The sequence below is a fragment of the Aquila chrysaetos genome, chromosome 7 (genome assembly GCF_900496995.4).
Source record: "Aquila chrysaetos chrysaetos chromosome 7, bAquChr1.4, whole genome shotgun sequence".
NCBI lineage: Eukaryota > Metazoa > Chordata > Aves > Accipitriformes > Accipitridae > Aquila > Aquila chrysaetos.
In genome coordinates, this window is record NC_044010.1 from 35,212,823 (window position 1) to 35,233,598 (window position 20,776).

Sequence of the window (20,776 nt, forward strand, 5' to 3'; positions counted from 1 at the left end):
CTGGGTTGCATCCTCCTGCTTAAGAATTTGAGATCTGACATGCAGCTCCACACCTACCTTAGCTTGGCATGACTATATCGTAACTCCATTGTGAAATGTGATAACAAGAAGAACACACCTTGCATAAATACAGACTTAAATGTTGCCACTTTGCTATGGTTTCTGAATTGGTGCTTTCTACACTCAGGTTATGATGATAATCCTTGCATAAGTTATGCCTCTCTGGCATACAGCTGTGCTGAGAAAGGAATGAGATACTGAAGTGTTTGTTCCCCTGTTTTCCAGATTACTGGTGCGTTACAGCCCTTGAATGCCTCTGTGCACCATATCCAGAGTAACCGTGCAGAAGTATATGGCGGGACAGTGGCCTCTTGGGTTCTCATTGGACTGCATCACCCAGCTCCACTAGCGGAGGTTTCTTCTTCCTTGAAGGACATTGTGAAGCGCACGTATGAAGTGATTGACACAGAAGTGCAAGGTTATTATAATCCTGTCACAAGGGGAAACGTTTTTAGGGGGTTTCATCCCTCTTCACTTGGGATTTCATCTATATGACTGTCAATTTGCTTTCAAAAATAACATAGTGGATCTTGTAAAGTTTGCAAATATAGCCCTAACCTTTCCATTATAGGATGGAGAGGTTTGTAGATCATAACGAGTGAATAGTTTGGAGGGGAATACTCCTGATTCCTCAGTTAAATTTATTTTCTCATAATAGCATAGCCCATCTTCAGATGAAAAAGCAAAGGTGTCCATATATGTAGCACAATCATTAGTTGTATTAAACAGGTTCTTAAAAAAAGTGTTTTCTTGGGAAGCAGATATACTCTGTTTTTATAGACATGTGTTACAGTAGCTTGCAGGAAACAAGTCGTATTTATAGTCTGTTAATTACTATAGCGCATTACCACCTACTTTCTAAATGTTAGGTAAATATTTAAATATATTTGGTTTAAATTATTTTAATCTACTTACTACTGTGTGGTTACCTGAACATTTTCACTCCTGAAATGCATCCATAAGCACTGTTGTCATCACTTCTTATTCTGTGTTTACTTTTGAAAACTCAGTCCTCAGTCCAACTTTCAGTGAAATCACTGAGTAGATCTCCTTTCTCCTGCCACTGACGTCTCTCAGGTTTGGATGGCATCCTGTGACTGTAAGCAGGAGCTGCCACTAACTGTCCTCTTATTCCAAAGAATTGGAGGAAAAAGTGATAGGGTTATAACTGTTTTGGGGAAGGGCAGCATTGATTTCATTGCACCCCTATACATCCAGAATTGCTTCAGCAGAGTTACTGCAGATTTACACTGAATTTATCATATCCAGAGCCTGGTCTGCACACACTGCAGATCAAGCTTGATGCTGCTATCAATATCTGTGCAAGTTGTGTTCCTCTTCTTAGATGTCAATGAATGTTCCTATGCTGAATTCAACGCTTGTCCTGAGAAAAATACCTGTGTAAATCTGGAGGGTTATTACAGCTGTGACCCTCAGCATGAACATGCAGATGTCATCTCTCACCAGCTGAGCCGAAGAAAGGAAGGTAAGAGACATAGGTCTCACCTTGGGAAATACCAAGAATGTTCCTGCAGGGCTTTGTGGTCTATCACAGGAGTCACCTGCAAGGCAAAGATTTCTGGAACACACAGTGCCCCTTCTCCTCCTGTTGGGAGAAGATGCCACATAAGCCAGCTCTTTGCTATTTCTGACTGAAATGCAGTGTATTTATTTCACAGTTCCTTGCTGTTTCTCCTATCTGACCCTCAGCTGTCCTCACTCACCTGCCAAAAATCTCTAGCTTCAGACCGTGACTGCTTCTCAGAGCAAGTCATTCATTGTCAGTACACCTCCCCAGCCTCCTGGGAAGATACAGTTAATGACACTATTTGTACACAAAGTCTTCCCATTTTGACTGTGTGACTGCAGCCAGGACTCAGTGGTTGTATAATCCCACCCTGAGCAGCTGCACTGCTGCTGAGTCCTCTGCTGGACTGAGTTTGGCAATGGGTGAAATAATACTTTGTGGTACTAGCTCAGCAAAAGATAGAGACATGCACTTACAGCCCACAGACATCAATGGGCCTGCTAATAGGCTTTAAGTTAATGAGATAGATAAGTGCTTGTAGATTCTATGCTTTAGTTAAAAAACAATTTTGCAATCCTTTAATCTCAAAAATTGAGATAACGTATTACTTTATGCTTTTGTGATAGGATAATATGTTTATTTTCATTCCTATTTATATTACTTCTACTGCTGCTTTTCAGCTGCAGAAAACATAAATGGTATTATTTTGGATTTACTTTATTAGGAATACTTTAACTCTTTGGTAATACTATTTTTCCCCTAGGCATGGCAGCATCTACTCCAAGTTCAGCATTAGATCCCATTAACACTAGCAATAGCTCTCCGTCTATAAGCAATTCAAGTCTCTTTTCCATAACTAACCAATCTACAGATGCTGGGTGCTGTAAGTAACCTTGGATTTGAATGAATATTGTCTTACTTTTAATTCAGCCCCTCTTTGATCCCTTTTTCCTGGGGCTGGTTGAGTGACAGGAGGGTGTTCACAGAAGCTGTTAATAGTTTTGGAGTGAATCTCCACCTATGGAAATGAAAGAGAGAGGCTTCCCCAATGGGACATTCAGACTGGGGGCTGTGGTGCTGTGAAGTGACCACTGGAGAAACCCCACTGTTATCCCCATGGCTACTGAAGGGAACTGGCCTTCTGGAAGTGGAGGTGGCCACACTGGGCTTCTTGAGCCACTCGTGAGCCATTCAAGTGCAGGTCCCATCACACGGCTTGTGCTGGATAATCCTCCAAGCACAAGAAGCATGCCAGTGAGGGCTGTGTGAGGGCAGCACCACTCACTCGCCCTGGACTCAGCTCACTGCATGTCCTAGGCTTGTCCTGGAACAAGGTATGAGAGGATCTGCTACCAACCACAGGAGCTCCTCCTGGCCACAGCCACTGGGGGATGCTTTTGAGTCCATGAAGATGTTGGTGGGAGACATGAGTCAGGGAGGTTGGCCACAGCTACCCTGCGCTGGAGGTAGCCTTTGTGAATACTCTCCCTGCAATACATTAGAGCTGTCTGAGGGACTATGATGGGAACAAACCCATTTGTCTTTATATGGATGACTTTCAGGCAAGAGTTACCACAATCCTTTTAACAACATCCTGCTCTCCTTGTGGGAGGAAATAGCTTTAAGTAGTTCTTTGCCTAGCTCAGAGAGACAGACTGGATATTCTTCACCTTCACCCACAGCTTCTGATCCAAGCTGAAGCTAGAGGAATTACACTGCAGTCCCTCTAGTGCAGGGGGGGGTGTCTGGCTTTGGGGGTGTTTGGCAGCCACCTGGCTCAGAGTCCTGGAAACAATTATGTCCTATTGAAACAATTTAAGAAGACAAACTTTTTTCTCAGGCTAACCATTAGCATGAAAGAATTGAAGTTGTGGCAGCAGCATGCCATGGTCTCTAGGTTAGCGTGGGGGATGATGTTCATCTCACCTGACCCCAACTATCTACAGCAGAGTTGTCTAGTCTGGGCTCTCTAGTTAGTGGAGACAGACAGGCTCTGCTGGAGGGCAATTCATCCTACCCAGTTTAGACACCTCCTCCTCCTCCTCCTTTGAGGAGAGAAATCATCTCTGAAGGGTCCTGTCTTTTCCCATTGACATGACAATGATTGCACTGGACTAAAGTGGCATAAATAGGTGAAATGCTGCCCACCACTCTGCCCCCAGCCTCTGTAAGCTGGGGTCTGTGGGGTTTTTCCAGGCAGAAATCAAGGCAGCCTTTGCATGAAGAGGTGCATTTTGGTGATTAAAGTGACAAGTGGCAAAGCAGGTGTCAATGTATGTAGAGTACACAGATCCACTATTCCAAACTTACTCCTGTTGCTTGAACCTGTAGCTCACTGTTTGATTATTAGTGTTACTAGTCATTCAACACAAATATGTATAGTAAAAGCAAATAAAAAAAGCACCCAATTAATCAGTCTAGTGGAATGGTTCATGGATGAGGGGACCTGGTAGTGTGAGAGGGGCAGATTCTGTCCTGACATAATGTAAAGAGGAGCTTCCCCTATTGATTGTCAAAGTGCTTGTCTATAATAGATTTAGAATAGCACAATGCTTTACAGACGTAATGTTGCTTTTTCTGTGATGACTCTTCCTGGGACTGCAACAGATCCCTCTGCGGTTAGAAATCACCGAATCTTCAGTGTTACCAGCAACAGTTTTGAAATGTCCTGGCATGTCGCTTCTACTCTGAACCATACTTTCCAAGTCCAAGTGTTCAAGGGCAAAGAGATTGTACAAAACCTGAAGACAGAGGAAATGAAAATGGATGTCTCTCACCTGGAGGCAGGTGTGCTGTATTCAGTAGAGATCAGCTATGAAACCTGTGGAAAAACCAGCATCTCCCGTCAAAATGTCAAAACAGGTAAATCGCCACTTTAAAATATATATACATTCTCTTTCTCTCTCCCCGCTCTCTCTCCATTCACTCACAGTTCAGCAGTGATCCATTTGGTCCTCCCTGAACTCCATTTCCCACCTCCTTCAGAACTTTTTCTTTCCTCCACCCCAGCATTTATGCAACCCAGATTATCAGGCAGCAGAGCTCTGGCCTTAGCTGATAAAGCAGTGCTGGAGCTGACTCAGACTATTACAGATATCAGGCTAAGCTAGAATACTGTTTTGTTTGGGGTTTTTTTGTGCCTGGCACTGCATTCTGCTGCCACCCATCTCCCATCAGGCCCCATTTTTCCTGGTTGATGGCTGTGGCCATTGAGAAATCCAGTCAACTGGTTTGTCAAGGGCTCAGCTGAGCTAACTGAGCTAACAAGAGTGCCCAGGGGAAGGCCAGATTCAGCTGAATATTTGTGAGTGACCAGGATTAAAGGGAATAGCAAGGACTGTGTAAGAAAGCTTGCAGAATACCTGCATAATTTTGTTCAATTAGCTAGGGATGCTAGCTGCCTGTGACCCTAGTGGGTTGATCAAACATAATTTTGCTTTTCCGTTATCCTTAAATTATTTCCTAAGCCTTCATGCAAATAAAGAAATCAATCTCTCCCCATTTTCTTCAAAAAGCAGGCAGTGAACTATTTAATACTGGCCACAGTGAGAATGCTGCTGTTTATGTTTATCCGTAAGAGCCTTCCCTTTGATCAGACGAAGGATGACTCCAGTTTGGGTCAGAAGGAAATTAATCCCTTTGTAGCAGGAAAGTAGGAGGTCTAGTGGTTATGGAAAGAGGCGGCTGAACTTCAGATTATGAAGTTGGAGCCCTTGAGAAAAAGAAACGTTTTCCAAAGGTCAGTCCAAAGAGTAACAGCCTCAGATTGTTTATACAGGTTAAAGTGGTTATAGATTCTTTGGCTCTTGGTTTTGGCTCACATGCTCTGTACATTATCTGTCAGGGCTTACCAGACACAGAAGTGGCATGCACTGTTTTTTGTTATTATTTTCAGTTTAAGAATATATTTACTATCCATGCTACCAAGATCAGGAAAAAAAATAATAATTGTGACTAGTGGACCAGAGATGAGCTCACAGGTGATTCAACCCTGGTGTAACTCAAATGCAGGAGTTATGTAGGGTCAGGTCCACAAGGATATGTGTATACCCAGTTCTCATGCAGTTGTAATCAAGCACTGAAATATCTTTATGGTCCTGATGTAAGTGCATCTCCTCAATGTATAGGAAGCTTGTAGCAGAATATTGGCTTTATTTTCGTGGTTTAATACCAAACTCTCTCAACCTTCTCCTCCTTCTCCCTCCATCATCTGAGATTTTGGTCTGGGTACATCATTTTTGACTGAATCCTTTCCTCTTCCACTTTGTCACTGTGTATTTTAATATTGTGTCCTACAGAGGCCAAGATATTTGGTGTTACTGTAAGGATTCTCAACTACAACTTCACTGATGATTTCCATAATGCCAGCAGCTCAGCATATGAAGAATTTTCAAGACTGTTGCTTACAGAGGTAATGCTAAAATATCTGTGGGTAATTTTTTTTTTTTTTTCAAATTAGGATTTATTTAATGTAATAGAGGATTTTATGCCTGGCTGAAATATTCCTTGAAAATCATCATACTGTTTCCTGTGACCTTTCTTAATAATTAAAACAAAATTCAATTGACTAGACACATCAAGCCCTTGGCCTTATTAGCAATGGAGCCAATGAGAATTTTCCCCTACAGAAGAGTAAAGGAATTAAAAATGCAGGCATGCAACAGGGACTCCATTCCTTGGATCTTTAGTTTGGCAGTAAACTCACACTGAATTGACTTCAGGCTTTTTAATGGATTATTGAAATGACATTGCTGGCATTCATTTCAACGCTGTCTTCTCAATAAATGTCTGACTGCTCTCAGAGCTCGCTCTTCTTTAAGGAAAAGTGACTGGATGAGGCTTTCTTCTCCAGCCCCATTCATTGCATGATGCACACATATAGCCACTGTCCATGTTCAGGTGTAATCAGCCATAACAAAACTTGAGTCATGAAGTCTATTACCAGCTCTCAGCTTCCCAAACAGGGGGAACATTTCAGATGCCGCAATATCTCACAGTTTTGCTGTAGAGAGCAGGGCCCATACAAAAGAATTGGGATCTCCATCCAAAACAAGACTTTCCCAAAACAAGGGGGGACTCATAAACATATGTGAATATAAATCCAAGGAAAAAAATAATAATGGATCTATACCTTCAAAGGCAGCACAGAAGAGGCATTTGCTCATGAGAAATATCAAGTTAAACTTCCTGACATGGTTTTATTTCCAATAGGTGCAAATTGTTTGCTTTTGTTGTGCAGGAGGACTTTTGTCAGTGAATCTTCTCTGAGACTAATGCAGACCTAACTGGCGTCATGAGGTTGGGAAGGAAAAGGAGCATTGCCCATCTGTGTTGCTTCTGCCTCCTTGGGTGTTTGGGAGCACATCATCCCCCTCTCACTTCCTCTCTCCTCTCTTTTTCTTGCCTCCTCACCCTGATCTGAACTTAGACTAGTTAAACAGCTTGTTTGTAGGAATTTTTGGAGCAAACTCTGGCTGAACAGGAGGAAAGCTGTGTTGATTTATGGTGCTGCACTGCGTGCTCAGAGGCATGCTCTGAGGTGTATGTAGGAACAAAAGGCTCAAGCACGGAGGTGCCTTCTAGAGATGTAAGGTGAAACTGCCAACTCCTGCACAGCTCAAATATTGAACAGCAGTATGCCAGCTTTAATGTTCAGAGTAACACCGTTTGTTCAACTGATGTGTCTACTTACCGGATTGGTAATCAACCATGGCGCAATTGTGGTATTGCCTTGAAACTGGGCTGTCTCAAACACATTTTCTTGAAGTCACCCATCCCCATTTTTCTTGTCTCATCCTGAGATTTCTTTGTCATTGGACTCAGCTGCAGGCTGGACTTTGACTGGTGAGTTTCAAATAATTGCTGAGAGCTAAAGCTATGCCCATACTTGTAAACGAAACATTTCCTGAACCATTCTCTGGCACTGACACCAACTGGCACAAACCATCCTGTACCCATGTGGTTGGGTCTTCCAAAGTACGGTGGTCACATTCAGATTGCCTATTGGGACTGGCCCCTGGCTGATGCTAAGTCTGCCTGGGTGCTGCCTGGGGGACTGCTAGCTGCTAGTAGTCAAAATCAAACCAGAGTCTGCTCCAGCGACAGTGGAGTTGACCAAGTTCCAGTGTCTGGGAGTGCAGAGGTGAATATATAAGAGGCTTGGGACAAAAAGCTTATGTGACATACACAGCTAACATCAAGGGTCTGATGCATGCACACTTACCGGGCCAGTTCAGCTCTGATGCAGGCAAACAGGGGCAGAAGGAATTTTGATCTCTTGAGCCAAAATGAAATTTGGTTTGTAAGGCCAGTGGTCAGATGGGTACCATTTTTAAGGGTACCTAGCTGCACCAAGGAGACTCACACTTCTCTGGGCCTCAATAATCTCTGAAAAGTAAGATTTCTGAAACACTTTGAAACTTTTCTTTTTACAACATTTTCTATGTTGTGTATATATAAATCTTTAAAATGGTACCACCATAGTTCAGTTTTAAAAGGAGCTATTCCTGTTGGGTTCCTAACTGTCGATGCTTCTCTCCCTTCGCTCAGCTTCAAAATTCATTTCCACCCAACATTTCTGCTTTATACAAATCTGGAAAGCTGAAAGTGCAGACGGAATCCCTGCAAGCTGGAAGCATCATTGTGAGGCTCAGAATCACTGTGCAGGATCCTGAGTTTCCAGTTGATGCCTCTACATTTGCCCCAGTGCTTTCTTACCTGCACAATGGCTCTGTGCTTTTGGTGGATCAGCAAAACACTGCAGTGGAAGGTAATTTTTATTTTTTTTTTTTCAAACAAGAACACAGCATTTGTGTTCTGATCACACAGAGTATTACCAGCATTCTTCACAAAAGGTACTTTATAGAGGGACCAAGTATGTGGTTTGTTGGAGGGAAAACCATGACTTAAGAACTCTTCCATGGGCTTTTATCCATAAGCCCAGAAGGGGTTGGACGAAGGAGCATTGGCTGTCCCCAGGTACCTACAGGCACAGCTTCCCTCCACTGTGTTTAAGGAGGAGTGGAGCCCTTGGTTTCCCTATTAATTTTCCTCCCTCTCCTCTTTGTGAGAATTTGGAAGTTTGCCATATCTTTCTTGAATTGAATTGCAGATAGGGTTACTGTGGAATATTTGTAGCCTTTGGATACACTTGCCCTCTAAACAGTTTTGTGCTTCAAGGCTGCGGGGCTGTGTTTGGCCCAGGGTTTAAGAAAAGAAATCTAACATCTTCACTATAGAAATCCAGCCAGAGAAATTCCCAAGTGTCCTCTCAGTGAATAGGACTAAAGAAACACGCATGGAATTTATGTTAAACTAGGCCTTTGTTTGATCTTCAGTAATCACCATTTTTATCTTCAAAGGGCTAAGTTCTGGCTTCAGGTTTCCCAGCTGGCAGAGCCAGTTAGTGTTCAGAAAGTTGCCAAAGCCGACAGAATGGGTTATTCTCTTCCAGTGTATTGAGCCCTTAAAAGCTCATTTACTGTGATCAGGGAAAACTCCCTTTGGAGGTGTGAAGCATATGGAGGTTAAGGAGAACAGGACAGGAAAAAAACAGAACAGACAAATTGCACCTGAAGCCTACAAATGTCACAGTGGTAGCAGATACTGACTTGCAAGATGCTGATGCATCTTGCCAAAATACTTTGCAAATACTTTACAAATGTTATTGATCCTGGGACGGAAAGGGTGGGGAGGAAGAAGGCAATAGCTCTGGACTGTTACTTTAATTGCAGAAAACCAGGTGGCTTCCAGTAGCACCACTCTTAGCCAGGAGCACAGCCAACTCCTCCTTAGGAGTAGAGCAAAGGGGTCTATTTCTTAGCTCTGCCCAAACAAGCATTTGTTTGACACAAGTTTCCTAGAGTTAAATGTGGAAAATAAGGCAGAGGAGTGAAGCACATGAAGAAAAGATTTGTATAATGGGCTGTTTTGCTTCCTGGCCCCCGAGAGACCTGGGACATGCCCTTTGACAGTAAGCCCGCACAGATCCTCTTGCACCAGTGGAGCACCACCTGGATCCTCTGTGGAGCCTGGCCACCAAAAGGCTAGGTGCTTGGTTTAGTGACAGTGGCAGAGCAGGGAATTCAACTTTGAAACAGCAACGGTGACGAGTCAGAAGGGATAGCACAACTGAAGGGGGTGGAACAATTGCATGTCTCTTTGAAGATTCATAAATTATTAAGTTCTAGAATGGGACTTTGTTTCAGAGAAATAATCACAGTGATTAATGTCTGCATGTTTGCAGAACAAGCACTTACGATAATGCATTGTTCAAAACAATTTTCTAGCCTCTGATCAGAATTATTTGTCCCAAGACGCAGTTTTCAGTCTAGTTTTCAGCTCTCCCTCACTTAAGGCCCTGAGGCAGTGAAGGTGTATGCACCAGGGAGTGCACACAGGGAGGGCTCACATGGGATTCACCAAGATTATTCGTGTCCAAAGCATTAACTCGGCCTTTGCATGTTTGCTGGAACAGGGTGTGAATGGTAATATAAGACTCCAGATCTAAATCCCTCAAGAGTGAAGAGACTTGGCAATAAAATAGGTCTATAACTCTATGAAAGAAGCATCTCTAATTGATTCAGAGGAGCTGAAATTAGACATAAAGAACACCCTTAGAGCGTATTAATGCATTGATGAACCAGGATCTCTTTTCTGACACTTCCAGAAAGGGGGTCATAGTTTTACAGTATTACCTTTGAGAAGAAATCTTTTATAAAAAGAGTTTTTGCCCTTAGCACTTCCTCTGTTAAGAACTGAAGAGTGCTTCCCGTGGGAGTTACTTGCATTTACCTTTTATTTGAAGCAGAAGATTATTTGGATTAAGTCTCTATTTAATATTCTATCTACTGGTAGCTAGTGGTAACAGATCTATTCATTATCTGATGTATCTGGAGGTACTGTATGCAGAACTTGGTATAATATATGCTTTTGATATAGCTATGGTACAGACATACAATATTTTTTTCACTTCAAGTGTTTACTTCTAAAAAAAATTATTAAAAAAATCTTTACCTGGAGAAAATACTTTTCAGAGTACAAGGGCAAAGGTTGATTTTTATGTGAGAGAATAACAACACAGATAGCATTCTGCATCACTCAGAGCTTGGCGATAAATGATGAAAAAAGACCACATTCATAAGTTCAAAAACTGAAGAAAGGACTACTTTATGATTGTTTCTAGTTTAATGCAGCCAGAAGGGAGGCTATCTGACTAATGTTCTGGTTTTGGTCTTACAGACTGGGATGAATGTGCTTCTCATGCTGAGAATGACTGCTCTGTGTTTGCTGAGTGTATCAATTTGATGGGCTCGTACCTGTGCAGATGCAAGACAACCATGGATACCAATCCATCCCGACCTGGAAGAAACTGTGAGGGTGAGCAAAAGACTGGCATGTAGTTTCCTCTTGCCATGAAAGGTTGGAATAAGCTGTGGGTTTTTACCTCTGCTTTTATTGCACTTGTTTATATAGCAAACAATGTATGTATAGATGCACCTTTGTAGTACATGAGGCGTACTTTCTCCTCTTTTGGTATGTCTGGGGCTGTAATGATCCATGGCCTGAGAACCAGAATAAGAGACCCAGGAATCAAATCTGCTTCTTTGTATAGGCATAAACCAGATTCAGCACCATAAAAATCACGTGTGCTACAACGTGTTAATGAAATATCCAAGACATGTTTCTGTAATACTATTACGCGTGGCTGAGTGGTCTCAGTCCCATTTTCAGGCCAGACCCTGGTGCCTCCTCATCCACTCTGAGGTCCCATTTCAATGTGTTTGCTGTGTTGCAGGTGAGATTGTGGACCCTCTCACTGAAACGGTGGCTCCTGAAATAACAAACAGCACAGAGTTTTCTGCTGAAGAAGTAAGCCCTGCAGGCCCTGCTTCCCCTGCCACCACCAAGATGGTGGCTGCTGTAGGCTCCAAGACGAGCACCGCCGATCACCTCCCCGCTGCACTGACCCTGGGTGACAAGCAAGCACCCCACGGTCACTCTCCCACCAGCCCTCCTCCAGCCCCTTGGAAAAAAGGCCTGGCACCACAGACGGGCTTCCTCGGGGACCACAGCCCCACGGCCACGGGGGTCTCAGCCAGCAAGGAACTGGCCATCAGCGCAGAGCGGCAGGCGGCCGTAAATCCATCGCAGCAAAGCTCCGCGGCAGAGGCTTCCCCCGGTGCACTGCAGCGAGCGGCCGCTCTCACGAATGGGCCCATGGGCACAGCCGGGCAAGAGCAACTCAGCTCGCCATTGCTGGTGTTTCCAAATCAAACGGCCTCTGCTACCACCAGAAGTCACGCAGCTTTTGGTGTGCCTGAAGCCAACTCCCAAGGTGGCCCCAGTAGAGCTCTGCCGGCCGCGGGGGATGCTGGCGTTCCCGCCCTCAATGCCACTCTTAGAGAGCACGCAGCGATGGGAAGAGAGAACAGCTCCTGGGCTGAGAAATACGCCGGAGCCCTGGGGTCACCAGCTTTTCCAGGAGTCTCTCCAGCTCCCAGCCTGACGCCAGGCCCAGCCATGGACCGCAGTGAGTATGCGCTCGGCGGGGGCCCGCACGCGTGGTAGTTCGGCTGCACGAGAAGCAAACCTCACTTGGAGTTGGGAAAGATATGCAGTTGGAATCAGTGGTCTGGGATGAAGGCATCTGAAACTAGTTTTTCTGTGTCAAAATTATTTTCTTGCAGGAATTGGCACTTTTTTCCTAAATCAGCATGTCAAATAATTTCTCTTCCTGGTAATTTGGCAGTTAGTTTTATCGATGTTACATTTCTTCGTCTCAAATCATGCAGTGCACTGAGCGTGGCTCATCGAAACATATGCTGCTTGTCCCTTTGCCACACATCTTGGTTTCTCCTGCATGCTCTGGCACCAGGGTACTGCAGCAGCAGCGGTCGCCTATGGAATTACCTGAGAGACCTGGGAAGGCAGATGACCTGCCTTCCTCTTCCTCTCAGCGGAGGATGGATCAGGCAGAGCCCCGCAAATCCCCTGTGGGGCAGGAGCTGCGTGGAAACCTGTAAGCCACTTTTTCAAGAGCTGTAATTGAGAGTAACTAGGCTGGCAGGGAGGGCTTAATCTGTTCGGGCGGATGTATTGGAGCTAATTGGGGGATTTTTCTGTTGATTGGAGCTGAATCATATTTCAAGGTTAGAGTCAGATTTGGTCTTTAAATTATGGTTTTGTTTGGGATATGAATGCTACTGTCTCTGCCCATCACTAAGTGTATTTTTCTTTAGTGTGTTAGTAAGTGATACCTATTTCAGTTTTGTTTCTGCTTGTCTTTGTTGTGCCTCTCATGCTGTCCATATCTCTCCAATCCCAAACTGCGCTCCCCTCTGCTCTTTTCTCTTCCCCTTCCCTATGGTCTCCCGTTCCTGGGAGTCTCCTCTCAGCCAGCCCCACTTCTTGTTCTCCCTCATTCCTTTCTCCCTGGTAAACCTCTTTTTCAGCTGTGTAAGGCCAGCTCTGCTGCTTCTCCAGCCTCTCTTGTACCACCAGTCCTGATCACCAGTGCCACAGTGTCCACTTCTCCAGTCCTGCTAAGCTCTGGGCAGCCGTGCTGATGCCCCTGTTCAGCTTTTGTCTTCTCTCTTCTTCATGTTGTATCCTTTGATCTTTCTGGCATGGGTGAGACCTGGAAACAGAGCTGGGCAAATAACTGATTTGGGACCTCGGTGGCCAAATGGAGGAAACAAATAACTTTGGACCGAACAACATGTTGACCTGAATGGGAAAGCCCCATTTACTGCTTTGCTTTGTGTTCTCCATGCCCCCTTTCAATGCAGGGAAGAGTTAAAAAAATGTGGGTTTTGTTTTTTTTTTTTAAAATTAAAACAAAAAATGTTCATTTTAAAAAAAATATCAAAATAGCTAATTTTAACTGACAAAAATAGCAAAGGTCATTTTCTTCCAGCTGGAAAACAAATTGAAGAATTCTACACAAACAAGTTCAGTTTATACAAGCTTGTTTTTTTCTCCTGATGATTCAAATATTCAGCCAAGTGCTTTTGCTGGGAAAGAAGCTTGTGAAGGGATTATGCCTGGGGAACAAGAGGAAGAGCCACCAAAGTGGTATCTCACTAGCCCGGGGCAGGAAATTCAGAGGGCAAAAATCCGTGTTTGGTGAAGTTTAATATATAGCTCCTCCTTGTGGCAACGTCTCTGACCTGGAGGGTCAGCCTCAGCCAACTCTTCATCGCCTGTCATGTCTTTTAAATACTGATTTTTTTTTTGTTTGTTTGAAAATTGTTCAGAACATTTTCCCCTCTCACCATCAGATAACTGAATGTGGTTTATCTCCTAAGTACCTAGGCTCACGTGACAGGAGAACCCATAGCAAAAAGCAAGCCCAAATCCTTTGATCTGACTGGTGGTGGTGAGGGTTCCTTTGGGATCACAAGTACGCTGGGATAAAGGAAGCCTGCTTTGGTGGCTTGCTTTAAGTGGGCACGACTTTCTCCATTCCCTTCCAAAGCTTTACTTGATGACTATTTCTTTTCCTCTAGTATCTGTCCCAGTTCAAAAGATTATTATCCCCAATATGACTAGAACCAACTTTGGTGTAACATGGCCCACAGAGTTTATGCAGAGCCCTGCTTTTCAATTCTTGCTGCTTCAGAAAAAGCAGCTAATATGGGAGGCTAAAACTCAGTATAGGAGTCTGACAGTCTCAGAGCTGGAACCTGGTGCCTTATATACTGTTGAAATCAGGACAGATGTGTGTAAGGAGGAAAGCAAGCTGGTACACCAGAAAGTAAAGACTGGTAACTTGATTCAGAAACAATTTTAAACTGAAGCCTTAGCCAGATGATAGAGTTCTTGAAGTCTTTGGTGAAGACTATCCTATATTTATATAAAACGTTGAAACACTAGATCTTGGTATGCTAGGAGTGATGTTCTGTTAGCAGCTGGAAGGCAGCGTGAAGACAACTGGCTGGCAATGGTCACGGTATAGGGTGATGGCAGTCAGCTTGCCTGGCTAGCCACTAAAAGGATGCTATGGGTATGAATCGTGTCTTAAGAAGCCCTTTCTCTCCTGCTTGTGATCACCTTCAGTGTCTGTAGTAACAATGTCAAAACCAGTGATACTGAGAAATAACTTAAGACATTTGAGACTACCTTAATGTGATTCAGCAGATACAACTTCAGGGAGGAAGTGTACACCCTGTTGGGGTTCATCTTATCTTACAATAGCTGTCTAAAATGTAGATGTTTAATCTCAGGCAGCTGTCTAGCCTTCCTCTGAGGGTGGAGGGAGGACCTTGGTGCTGCAGTGATTTGCCCTCTGGAGGGACCGGTGTCACCTCATTGCATGTGGAGGGAGCTGGGACAGCTAGCTGAGTCTAGGAGAGCAATTCAGGTGCCTGAACATAGCCATAGAGCAATATTTCAGATGCCCTGCAGCATCCAAGACAGAGCTGGCAGATATGAGACCTACAGGAGGTCAGTGCCCTTATGAGAGTCATCTGGGGGTCAGAGAGGGCAGACTAAGGTGCTGGGTGCCTATGTTTAGGCATTTGGGGTTTGGGCTACATTTCAGAGGGCTGGCTTTCTGCTGTTATGAGTTGATGCACACTCCATGTGGCCAGGCATGCCGGTGACTGTCACACTTGTCCATGGACTACAGTCCACAGAACATGCATTTAAATTGTCTTTTTCTTACTTTGCAGCTGTCCAGAAACTTAGTGGCACAGTACGGATAACAAATGTGAAGTACTCCCTGGGCTTTAGCAATACAAGCAGTGAGGAATACCAAACCTTTGCACAGCTCTTTCTTGATGAAGTAAGTGGCTAAGAAGGACGTGACCTGTTACCAGTCTCAATGAAACCACGTGTACGATCTTTTTCCCATGAAGGCTGTATGCCACATGTGCGTCCCTTGACCCATCTGTAAGGTTTGAGTTCCCGTGGCTGTCTGAGACTGCAGGATGAGCGTGCAGCTGTGTTTTAGAGTGAGATCAGGATTTGGGGATTCTCTGGTGCCTCCATTTCCTCTGCTTCTCATACCTGGTTATACTGGCTTATTGTTTTCCTCCAACGGTGTGGTGGAAAGTTAATGGATATTTGCAAAGCGGTCTGATATCCTTGCCCTGCACAGCGGTATATTAATAAACCGTGATTGTTATTACCCTTTGTGATAGTACCTTAAGGCTGACATTTCTTATAATCATCCTTGGTTTTGTAGCCCTGTATCTGGAAAGGGAGTGGTTTCTTGATAAGTCACCTCTGCCCTCACTTCTAATTAGAGCACAGGGTATCAAAGCACACTGTAATATCAGTTGCGCCTTTAATGCTCTCAGAATTCTCAGGCATTGCCTTTGACAGTATCACTCTTCTAATTTCTTAGTTGATTTATCAGAAGTTTGTTCCTGCTGGTGTTTCCTCAAACACACCTGTGCTTGGAAAAAGGCTGGTTATGCTGGGCTGCTTTATTGCCTTTCTTATCTCCCCTTAACTGTCCGTGTTGTTAGAGGCCTTGAAAACTATGATGATAAATCCATTGCTGACAATAGTATGAATTTTCAAATCCTGCAGAGGCCTCCCCAGACACTCACCATGTACAGAGTTACAACCTGTCACCAAAATACAGCTGTCCGCAGCAGATGCAGTGACAGCAGCGTGTGTTTGGGCAGAGGTTGGGCTAGCGTGGGGTTAGAGAAAACTGCAAGGAGGGAAAAAGCGTGATCCCTTTAGCTGTGCATGATGTTTTCTTGGAAATCGAATAAGTTTCCCACTGGTTGTTACCGGTTTGCACCTTTCTGGATGTGTTAGCAGAGCACAGCTTCCTTAGACTTGTTTTGGCCCCAAGCTGTCACATCAGAAAAACAGTCACAAAATGAGAGTGACATGGTTAGCAAAGTGAAAAGGGAGCAATTCTCCACTGACCTCACTCTCATTCAGCATCACTCTCTGCCTGAGGCTATTTTTGGAATAGCATACTATTAAAATGGACTAAAATGAATATATTTTCTTCATTCAGTCAGATACCTTAGTCCAGAATATCATGGATACAAATATATTTGGAAAATTTATAAAACGATTGCACAAAGGAACTAAAGTAAGTTTTGTGTCAGTTTTACCCAGTTCTCAAAGTTTCAGGCAGAAAACAGTCACTTACGATTATAAGGAACTAACTCCTTTTTCCAGCGCACTGGTTTTGTGGATCAGCTGGCGAGATGTGTTAGTGTTGATTCCATCTGCTGCTGAGCCACTGTATATAGGCTACTGCATATGGCAAAATATATTGTCTTTTAATATAAGCGTTGTGTTTCTAGATACCAAAGAAAAGGAAGTTTAAGAAAATAGAAAGATCTGCATATATTCTTTTCAGGTTATAAGGGCCAGAAATTGATGCTTTAAAGTCAGTGAGGAAAGTTTCATGGACTTTAAAACCACTACCAGGTTCTAGTTAAATAAACTTTGCCAGAGATTTTGTTTTAAACCTCTTTGGAGTCACCATCTACAATTCAGAGGATTTATAAATCCTAATATGTATAATGCTCTTTAGCATAGAGCTGCCCCAGCACTTAAATCCCATGTGGTTAAATTGGCAGCACAGCAAATGGAAATACTGTCCGTTAAATAATATGTAGATAAGAATGAGGTAAAAACTTGATGTGACAACTTGCATTGTCATTGTCCAGACTAGTTTCACCATCCTCCTTGCAATGCAACTGAAAAACAACACAGCTAAGGGCAAGAGAGTATTTTAGCCTTCTTGGGTTTTGCTCAGCCTGCCTTTTGCAAGAGCCAAGAAGAATATCATGGCACCTAGGGCTTGTCCTCAAGAAAATTAATCAGGAAAACAAAAGGTTTGAATTGAAAATGCATTCACTGAGGTGCATTAAATTCTTGAGTGGAAAGGTTGTTTTGAATTTGGGTCTCTTAAACTTAACTGAGTGACAAAAAGTGTGAAACTGATAAATGATACTGCCTTATCAAGGTGACCCCCTCATTTGGAAGTCACATAGCCTTTGTTTGATGTAGCTTAATGCACTTAAAATGATAGCAGTTAAAGCTATCTGAATGTGGAATGAGTGTTGATACAGGGATTAAGGCAGTTTCTTATTCCAGTGTAATTTTACCCCTTTTGTTAATTTGAGTTTATCCGCAATCTGGGACATGCTTAAAGCTGCTGGTAGTGGTGGCTGGGCAGATATGTGCTCTAGTACCTTCTCTCTGAAGGTGCAGCCAAAGCACGGACAGGGAGGAGGGTTTTTTTTCTCTTTGAGTGAAAAAACAGGCTGCATGCAGGATTGTTCAAATTAATGTACCTTTTACTTACTTATTTCCAGTTTCCAGACCACCAGTGCATTCCCTGCTCTGCCGGCCATGCAGGCTCCTGTGCAGGTACCCACAATAGCTCCAAAGAGCTGCTGACATTTTGCCTAGGACCTATGGATGGGTGGTCCCAGAAAAACCACCAAACATGCCACAGCCATCCGAGGGGTGAGCCTGGCTGCCTGGGTCTGCCACTTTCCTTTTGCTCAAAAAACCTATTGGCCTTTTCCATCCTGTTAAATTGGTTTTAGTGTGGCTTCCATCTGGCCATGACTTTATCTGCCTCCTGTTTTTCTTGCCTGAGCAAGGGAAATTCCTTTCCCTCGTTGCTGGTGTTAATTTTGCTCATGTTCTCTCCTTTTCTCATGGCTCTTCTTCTGGCATACTGATTTCTCCTGGTCTGGCATTGCTCATGTTTCCTTTGTGTGCTACAGAAATTGTAGCAATTGGATGGATCCCAAGATAATTTATTTGCTTAGTAAGAAAACCTTATACTCAAGGGTATTATATATTGAATATTTCCTTCTAAAAAGTTCAGTCTTTCTTTTCCTTTTTTTCTAGCCCCAGTTCATCAACCATTATTTTGGTAACCTAGGGTGTGGTACCTGTTGTGAAATCATGCAGCCTTCTGGATAAAGGGTTTTGTAGTGTCACCTAGTGGCTAAATACAAATACCATGAATGTCCCTTGACACTTTTCAAGCTCCGAGTCCTGTTTTGCGAGGAAAAATACGAATAAGGATGGAAACAAAATAAACAAACAAAAAACAGACAAAAAAAAAATTCCCAAGCCTTAGTTAAAAAGAAGCACCTATAAAATAAAATCTTCAGGTTAGATGAGAAGGAAATACAGGTGAAATCAGAGATGGGCTAAGAGGATGTCCCAGGTGTGCATATTTAATGTGCAGAAGTTCAGACAGAAACTATGAAAGATGAAAACTTAGGGCTGACCTCCAACTTTTCAGTACATGCTTGCGAAACAGCAGAAAGAGAGAGGAGAAGGGGCCCAAAATCCCACTGGCTTGGTGAAACGGGAGATTTGGGGGCTGACAAAGCCTACGGTCTGCCCAGGCTTTTGTAGGGAAGTTAGCTCTTTCCATCCTCCCGGCTCTGCCTGTGTGCCCCATGAGGCACTGCAAGGTTTGCTGTGTGGGACTTCCAGGCACGTGGGAGCCCTTTCCAGCTGCACGCAAGGGGGTTTGCTCCGTGCAATGTTACCTTGCCACCGAGTGCGATGCAACACACATCAGCTCTGACGACTCAGAAAAGGGCTGCAGCATGCCTGCAAAATCTGGGGCTGTCTGCAGGGCTGGATACTACATAGCGGGCAAGTAAGTCAGGGCTGGATAACACACAGCAGGCAGGTAAGTCAGGCTTGGCATACAGGTGTGCAAAAGCTGTGATCACCTGGGAGAATCCAGCACAAAATGCACCGGCTCTGTGTGTGGGTGCAAGAGAAACAAGGCTGCTTCTCCTGTCGGCTCCCACCGCTGACCCTTGCCTTGCCTCTTCCCTAGGCTTTCCCTGGTAGGAGTCACTGCCTGCAGCCCTGAGCATTACACCACTGACATAAGCTCTGCCTTAAACTCATGGCTGAAATCCAGCCCTGCTGCTCCAGATATTTCCTGCAGAAGATGTGTAGGGGAAGAAGGGGTTGGAGGTGACTGCAGCGTAGCCTCCACCTGCCCCCTTAATTCTCTGGAAATTTGAGCTAGGGAAGGAAGTGAGTGATGTACCCTAAAGAGAGGGCCTAAAGCAAAGCGAGGTTCTGGGAAAGAGGAGTGACTCTCCTCTGCAGGGCAGCTACGTGCCAGCTCTCTCTTGGGCCAAGTGTGGCTCGTCTGGCCCTTACGATGTGGTTGCTCTGCTGCTCTGTGCCTTTCTCTCTGCTGGCACCTCCTGGGAGACTGATAGCCATAGAAGGGTAAAGGCAAAGAGCAAGTATGTGGAGAAATCACAAAAATGTAGGTGTTTCTGTGGCTGTTTCCGTCTCTCTGTGTCCTGCATTGAAGCTAGTGGCTGCTAAGTACAAGGCAGCTCCGTGTATCCCAGGCTCAGGAAGGTTGACAGAGATGGCATGGGTTTTGTCCTTCACGTGCTGCTGGGAGCTGCTCTTCTACTGTGGACAGTCTCCTGTTGCACTGTTGCTGGCAGTTTTTCAGTGCAATTTTAATATCAATAGCTCAGAACAGCCTGTACTACCTGCCTGATGCAGGCTTGAAAGTTATGTCCCATGCTTTCTGTTGTTGCACTTTCTATTTGTAAGTGTGGAAGAACGTAAAAAGATTTCCCAGAGGTAGGTAAGAGATATTAAGAAACACAGAGGATCTGTGAGCGTCTCCTGGAGAAAGGGAGAGAAGAAAATATGCAATTCTAACTGAAAAATTCAGGACATTGATGGATGGTATCACACAGCCTGGGCTTACCCTGGCATCTGGTCTTCAGGTATGCACTCTACCTGCATTGTGGTTATACGCTGGGGGAAGACCTGGCATGCAAACCTCTGTGCATGTGTGTGCCTTGCTTTCCCTTGGGACGTGCAGGTAGGCAGGGAGTCCAGTGCTGTCTTATCGGGCCCCTTGTCTAGGCGACTAGAGGAGAAGGACTGAAGGGAGAACTTGTGGATGTTTACTGCTCTCTCTCTGTGGTTAGTTTCTCAGAAAAAGGCTGTATTTCTGTGTATAATATTTTCTCAACACGTCCTTTAAAGCTGAATTAATATTAGCCTTGTGTCTTGTCTGGGGTTGGTCCCGTGAAATGATACCATCTGACCTGTGTCTGCTCCTCCTGTGGCTGGTGCTGGGCCTGGAGATGAAGGGGAATGGTGCTGGAAATGCAAATGCTGTTGTATGTCCCCCCAGGGCTCCTGCGTGTGTCCAGGTGCCCTACCCCATGGACTGCTCTC

The 20,776-nt window shown here is 44.2% G+C and overlaps 1 protein-coding gene across 3 annotated transcripts in view; it reads left to right on the plus strand.

The window, feature by feature from the left end:
• UMODL1 (uromodulin like 1) overlaps positions 1-20,776 on the plus strand; it is a 77,159-nt gene that overhangs the window by 38,664 nt on the left and 17,719 nt on the right. For all 3 annotated transcript variants that reach the window (XM_030020203.2, XM_041124901.1, XM_041124902.1), the window contains exons 5-13: positions 286-478; positions 1,406-1,546; positions 2,352-2,471; positions 4,196-4,450; positions 5,887-5,999; positions 8,138-8,357; positions 10,829-10,966; positions 11,385-12,119; positions 15,262-15,374. In XM_030020203.2, the coding sequence (XP_029876063.2) occupies positions 286-478; positions 1,406-1,546; positions 2,352-2,471; positions 4,196-4,450; positions 5,887-5,999; positions 8,138-8,357; positions 10,829-10,966; positions 11,385-12,119; positions 15,262-15,374 (2,028 nt within the window). The remainder of the gene's footprint in view (positions 1-285; positions 479-1,405; positions 1,547-2,351; positions 2,472-4,195; positions 4,451-5,886; positions 6,000-8,137; positions 8,358-10,828; positions 10,967-11,384; positions 12,120-15,261; positions 15,375-20,776) is intronic.